Genomic DNA, 7,746 nt, shown 5'->3' on the forward strand with positions numbered 1-7,746 from the left:
CATGAGCCATGAAATAATAGTTCATATTAAATATCAGATATTTATGAATTGTCATGAATTTACGAAGGTAGACATACAAAGGTTACCTTTGGCTCATTCATCTCTCTGGGTTTTATTACATGATTTACAACAGTTATTTTAATTTCACAAATATTTCATAAATAATTCTTTAATTCTCATGCATGTAATGGAAGTCCGAGCAGGCACCAGTAACGTCTCTCATTGAGAGACTTATTGTCACTGTTTTTTGGCATATCCAATATGCACGAGTAGCTTGCCAGGCTCTGTCGCGTGGGCTCAATACTATCGGTAGCTTGCCGGGCTCTCTGAGGGGGGCAGAGGAATTGAATTCGGGTCAGCCACATGAAAGGCGAACACCCAAACGCTGTGCTGTTACTATCACAAAGATTTATGAAAGGGTTTCTAGTTTAATTTAAAGAGGTTGTAGCCAAGTTAAGTGTTTTAGATCCAGTGGGACTTAAACAAAATTATATAAAAGCATTACATGAATGATTATTCCTATATTCTCTGAGGTATTCTGCAAATGTGTCATGGCATTGTTTCTGGGAATTAGTGGTATCATTTCCATTTTAAATGAATACGATACTGTTGGGTAGGGATGAGAGATGGTGTTCAATATGGAAAGATGTGTGTATGCACTGCAATAAACCTGAAAAAAGATTTGCTCACAACGTGTTCTGTGACTTATTCTGAAAAATAATCAGTGTCATTAGGAAAACTGTAGAGAACACTTTAGATTTAAAACAAGGTTTAAATCTAAAACCTGGATTTTAGTGAAAGGGACTCTCCTTCACTGCTGGTGGGAATGCCGACTGGTTCAACCCTTTTGGAAAACAATATGGACGATTCTCAAAAAGTTAGAAATTGAGCTCCCATTTGACCCAGCAATACCACTCCTGGGAATATATCCTGGAGAGGCAAAAAGGTATAGTAGAGATAACATCTGCATTTCCATGTTCATTGCCGCTCTGTTTACTATAGCCACAATATGGAAAAAACCAGAGTGCCCGAAAACAGATGATTGGCTAAAGAAACTCTGGTATGTTTACACAATGGAATACTACGTAGCTGTCAGAAAACATGAAGTCATGAAATTTGCATATAAATGGATCAACATGGAAAGTATCATGCTGAGTGAAATGAGTCAGAAAGAAAGAGACAGACATAGAAAGATCGCACTCATATGTGGAATATAAAGTAGCTGAGAGGTACAAGCTTACAATGTTGTGATTCCTGGCAGATATTTCTCTGGACTTAGTTACTAAAATACTAAAATACAGAAATCCAAAACTATGCTGCTGCTAGTGCGGCCTCCTGACCTCATATCTCTTGATTCTCAGCAATGGAAAACAAATTACCAAATGCTTTCTTTTCAGCAGATCGACTTTTGGGGGGGAGAAACTCCAAATCAATAATAGTGAATTTTTTGTTTAAATATTGAATGTATTCAAAGTAAAGTGAAAGTAAATTGAAATTTACCAGTTACACATGCGGGGTGGGGTGCTGGGGAGGTGGGGGAAGGGGGGAGGTATATCGTGATTCTTTGTGGTGGAATATGTGTACTGGTGAAGGGATGGGTGTTTGAGCATTGTATAACTGAGACTTTAACCTGAAAGCTTTGTAACTTTCCACATGGTGAATCAATAAAAGAATTTAAAAAAAAAAAAAACAAGGTTTAATTAAAAGTGCTTGAAAATAGAGATTATAAAACAATACAGAACCTAGTACAAATACACACATATGTTATATAGACAATTTCATTCTGGTATTAAATATGTATCTCTAGACACACACATGATACTATAATCATATACAAATATAGGTATATAGCTCTAGGTACATTTATTTCACATATATTTAATATGGAATCAATGAGCATCTATTAAGTGAGACACAGAGACACAAGATGTAACAAAATTTATGTTTACAAGCAAAATCTGGAAAATGTGTTCAGAAATTTACAAGTATCAGCAAATCAAAATAAATAAGTAGCTACAGTTTTATGAAACACAGGAACAAGAAGCAGCTGCTGTATGTACCTCACCTTATCTGAAGGGTTATGCACAAATCTTAGCATTGAGAGAGAGGAAGGGAAGAAATAGATCTGAAAATGGATCCAAATTTTTCTTTTAAAGTATGGGATCTGAGGGGAAGAGCCTGTGTAGTACTCTTAGGCTTCAAAACTATACCCTTTTCTGTCTCCACAGTCACCACTGCCTTCAGATCACCTTAACATTATTAAAATTTTTGTAACATACATTGTGTTCCTTTTTGTATGGATACACATTCAAATAAAATTTAAAATTTGACATAAGTTTTTTCTTATTGTTTAGCTTTCTGGTTATAAAACTTTTAAGAAACTCATTGAAATACAACCACAGCAACTTTAAAATGCGACACAGCACCTGCACGCAAACTTGATGCTACTCACAGAGGCAAACTGAACAAGAGCAGTCTCAATGTTTAGTCCTGCTTCCACTGCTTTAGCTTCTTTTCATAATTTCCTCATCCTTTACTACTTAGCTTATTTTTCTGTGGCATGCAAGCAGTACACCCCAAAGAAGTGAAACTGACCATGTCCCAACTAAGTAAAATTTGAGACATTTTGATAACTAAAAAAACTTGGGTGATAGCACAGCATGTAGGGCATTTACCTTGCACATGGGTTCAATTCCTCCACCCCTCTCTGAGAGCCCAACAAGCTACCAAGAGTATCCCACCTGCACAGCAGAGCCTGGCAAGCTACTTGTGACTTATTTGATATGCCAAAAAACAGTAACAAGTCTCACAAAGATGTTACTGGTGTCTGCTCGAGCAAATCAATGAACCATAGGACAATAGTACTACAGTGCTACAAAAAAACTTGAAATTTGTCCTAAGTTCACTATAAGAATAGCCTGCCATTCTTATACAGCTATAGACTGTTATCACTATAAATTAAAAATGATATGAGTGAACACAATGGCCACTTAATACCCCTATTGCAAACCACAACACCCAAATGGAGAGAGAGAACAGGAGGTAATGCCCTGCCACCAGAAGCTGAGTGGGGTGGGGGTTATGGGTTTGGGGGGTGGGAGGGATAATGGGTTCATTGGAGGTGGACAATGGGCACTGGTGGAGGGATGGGTTATCCAATATTATATGATGGAAACAGAAGCGTGATAATGTGTAAAGCTGTAACTGTAACTTCATGGTGATTTACTAAAAATAATTAATTAATTAAAAGAAAATTATATGAGTTCCAGGCAGGATAGTTATATTATTAGAAAACATATACTCAATTAATTTTCACATATGTAGCATTGCTATAACAATAAAGACATAAGAGAACCACAGTGAGGAAATACATACAGAAGTAAAGAGTTTTTACTGTTGACTACTTCCGTTATTTTCCTATGGCATTAACACTTGCTTAAAGTTTTGCATTATTATAAATATCTACAGAAATAATTGAAGACTTTATAAATCACCAATACCTTAAATCATTAAAAGTACAGCATTTACATTTTATGAATATTGAACACCAATAAGCACATAGAAAAATTCCATATACAATTGATAACTTTAAATGAAACAAAAGACATTAGCATGAGATCTAAACATTTCTCTTTAATGTTTTTGTCAGTGAATCTATGACTTTCCTATTTCTTAGGCTGTAGATAATTGGATTTAATAAAGGAATTATGATAGTATAAAATACAGAATCCATCATATCTTGATCATCTGACTTTGCAGATGCAGGGCGCACATACATGAAGATAAGAGGAAAATAGTATAAAGCCACACATAAGAAATGGGCTCCACAGGTAGACAAAGCCTTTTTCATGCCTTCTAAAGATTTCTTTTTTAATATTGAAAAGAGAACAAGTGTGTAAGAGACAAGAATAATCATAACAGTGATTACCTGAATTGAACCAGCAACAGTAAAAACTATCAGAACATTAATTGAAGGATCAGAGCAGGAAATCTTAAACAATGGCTCAATGTCACAGTAAAAGTGATGTATTATATTGTCATTACAGAAAGTTAATCTCAACAAAAACCCTGTGTGAATAAAGGCATGAATAATGCCACCTATGAATGATGTGGTTATCAGCCAGACACAAAGTCGATTGGTCATAATCACTGGATAAAGTAAAGGGTTGCATATAGCTACATAGCGATCATATGCCATACTTGCCAAGAGAAAACATTCCGTGGTTACCCAGATGGCAAGAGAAAAGAATTGTATCACACATTCAGTGAAAGATATCCTATTCTTGGAGAAAAAGTTGACCATCATTTTAGGGGTCACTGTTGATGACAATGATGTATCTACAACGGCCAAACTTCCAAGGAATAAGTACATGGGGATGTGAAGTTGAGAGTCATTCCAGATAACAACAATAAGACCAAGGTTGCCTGTGATGGTGATGAAGTATATTGCCAAAAATACCAAAAACAGTGGGATTCGCCACTGCTCTTGATATGTAAGTCCCGTGAGAACAAACTCAGCAATCACTGTTGTATTTTCCTTCTCCATGTATCATTGGGTGGCTCCTAAAATGAAATTCACTAAGTTATTAGTAATATTCACTATGAAAGTTTAAACTGAGAACCTGGTAACTTTCTAGAAATACATTATTACCCTTCCAGAATACCTATTCACTTAATATATCATTACTCAAATGCATGCAAATTCTTCTATGACTTGAAATAATCAGAGAAACACAAAGTTTTTGTTCACGTACATGCAGGAGTCAATAGATTAAAAAAGAAAGAATAGCACTAAAGGATTTATTAAATTTGTGGGAAATATTATGTATGGTTTGGAAAATCTGAGTCTAGGAGATATCTGGATTAAAAATAAAGTTTATGTCAAGTGAATGATCTGGAACTTTACCCATAGATTGTTATGGACTAAGAACTTTTTGTAGAATATTTAGGGGGAACAAAAAATAAATATAATTGGAAGAAACGGAAAACAAGTAAAATAAGAAAGTTGTATTTATTGATCAGTGATTTCCAGTTGGATTAAACACAATTGTTGTGCCAGGAGTGTTTTGCAAAGTGTAGATGTGTAAGTATTGTTAAGAATTAGTTCTCTGAGGTGGAAGTATATATAGCACAGTTGGTAGGGCATTTGCCTTGAACGCGGCCAACCTGTGTTCAAATTCCATTATCCCATATGGTCCCCTGAGCACTGCCAGGAGTAATACTTGAGTGAAGAGCCAGGAATAAACCCTGTGCATCGCCAGGTGTGACCCGAAAAGCCAAAAAAAATTAGTAATGGGGGCTGGAATGATAGCACAGCACGTAGGGAATTTGTCTTGCACGGGCTAACCCGGGTTTCATTCCTAGCATCCCATATGGTCCCCTGAGCACTGCCAGGAGTAAACCTGGGTTTAATAAGTATCGCTGAGTGTGATCCAAAAAGAAAAAAAAAGAATCGTGTAATTTTGTCTTAAAAAGGTAATCACTGTCATCCCGTTGCTCAACAATTTGATCAGGCAGGCACCAGTAATGAGAGACTGGTGCCCTCTCGAACAAATCGATGAGCAACGGGATGACAGTGACAGTGACAGTGACAGTATGGCATATACACAATGTAAATTAACTTGCTTGCTTTTTATATCCTTTTCTACAACATTGTAGTGGTGATCTGATATTGCCATCCAATCAGCAAGCCTAAAGAGCCACAAATGGAATTCTCATTCTCCCTTGTGCCTGGAGAAAAGGGAGTTGCCTAGATTGGGCATATGAGAAACACGACTTTACAAGATGGATGCAAAAGTTCAGTAACAAAAGAAAATGATGGGTCTAAGGCAGTAATATGAACTAAATACACCCTCCACTAAATTCACCCTACACTCATCACAGCAGCGTTGTTAGTGTGAGCTGGCATTCCATTCACAGAAGCAATGACAAAATGCTGAGTTAATACCGTTTTTTTTTTTCAGTTTAACTTGGTTGATAACTTTTTTTTACCACCAGATTGTTTTTCAGTTATTTACTTAGAAACAGTTTTTATGAAGTAAACTGATTTTCTATTGCATCCAAGAGGTTTGGCTCATACCATGAAAAGATTTCTGAAGGGCCAGAAAAGGTGCAGGGTGTTAAGAGGAAGGGGAACAGGGAGATCAGAGAGTTGTTCACTCAAAAATGAGAAAAGACACTAAAAACATTGAAGCAAAATAAAATCAGATATCAAAATAAATGTTCTGGTCAGACAAAGATAATCACTTTTTATTTGAGTGTAAGTTAGGAAACTTGATGATGATGATGATGAAATACCTTTGAGGTCAGAAAATGATAAGAAGCAAAATCAAACAGTAGAATTATACAGAGTACTCTATGAAATGTCAAGATCAATTGGTGTATTTGTACTTCCTGTTGAAACATGCATGATATTTTCTCCTCTATCATATTTAAATAAATTTTTCCAAAGAGACAATACAGGACGATATCAACAGAAAAAAGAAAATAGGACCTGGATGAAACCTGTATTGGAGTAAAGAAAATGATTTGGGGTGTGAATAACAGATAAAAAGTAAATAGACGGATACCTCTTGGACAAATATACAAGAGATCAAGTAAAAAAGAATGACCAAATAGTGAATTAAGAGAAAATTTAGAATCCTGAAAGTGAATGCTTTAATTTGGTTTTTCTTATAAGTTTTTAGTCCTAAGAAAATATTTTTTATCCTTTTATTTTAAAATAAATCAGATCACTTGCTCATCAAACTTTTAAAATTATTTTTTATGAAAATTTTAATTTTTGTAAATCGTGCTTTTTAAAAAATATTGATGTACCTAAATTTGGTCCCATAGTTGACTTCTTTTCTCTTTTTGAGATTTAAGTGATTGAACCTGAAACATAGAAATACTATATGTTTAGCAGAACACACTATATTCTCTGCTGTTGCTCACTCCAAATTGTGGAAATTTTTTGTTTTTATGAGTGGTTTGGTTTTAAGCAGAATAATACTAAGCCATCCCTTTCAGAGAGCCCAGCAATCTACTGAGAGTATCCAACCCAAACAGAAGAGCCTGTCAAGCTACCCGTGGCATATTCAATATGCCAAAAACAGTAACAAATCTCACAATGGAGACGTTACTGGTGCCTGCTCGAGCAAATTGATGAACAATGGGATGACAGTGCTACAGTGCAATACTAAGCCAAGACTAAGTAAAAGTAATGCAGATAACTAAAGTCACTAAATCTAGTGGTTAGGTAAATTTTTATTTGAATTGGCCTTCATTTCCAGCAAACCAAACTTTGTATTAAATAAATAATTAATTGATTAATTTTCATTACGGGGAGAAGATCACACCCAGCGCTGCTCAGGGTTTATTACTCCAATCTCTATGGTCAAGAATCCCTTCTGGTGGTGCTCAAGGAACCATAATGGGGTGCCTGGGATTAAGTCCATACGTACTGCATGAAAAGCAATTGCCTTGCCTTTTGTATATCTCTTGGGCCACTCTTAAATGTTATTTAATGAAATTTTTTTCATTCAATTTGCATGTATAAACTTATTAATTCATAAATGTAGGAAAGCTTCATAGAGGTACATGTTTCCTGATATATGTTTTATATATAGTGTATGTGTGTAAATATACATATGTAAAATGCTCAGATGTCTGCATTTATGCTCTATAATACATAGATATTTCTATTATATGTGTGTAGATTAGTTTATAAAATTTTTGTAATACGTACATAAAGAGTTGGAATGAATT

The 7,746-nt window shown here is 35.3% G+C and overlaps 1 protein-coding gene across 1 annotated transcript; it reads right to left on the reverse strand.

Annotated features, from left to right (window-relative positions):
- Positions 1–3,619: 3,619 nt before the first annotated feature.
- On the reverse strand, positions 3,620–4,546 carry LOC129402301 (olfactory receptor 5H2-like). Its single transcript, XM_055128273.1, has one exon. The coding sequence runs from the start codon at positions 4,544–4,546 to the stop codon at positions 3,620–3,622; it is 927 nt and encodes a 308-aa protein (XP_054984248.1).
- Positions 4,547–7,746: the final 3,200 nt, after the last annotated feature.

Source organism: Sorex araneus, chromosome 2 (assembly GCF_027595985.1).
Source record: "Sorex araneus isolate mSorAra2 chromosome 2, mSorAra2.pri, whole genome shotgun sequence".
Classification (NCBI taxonomy): Eukaryota; Metazoa; Chordata; class Mammalia; order Eulipotyphla; family Soricidae; genus Sorex; species Sorex araneus.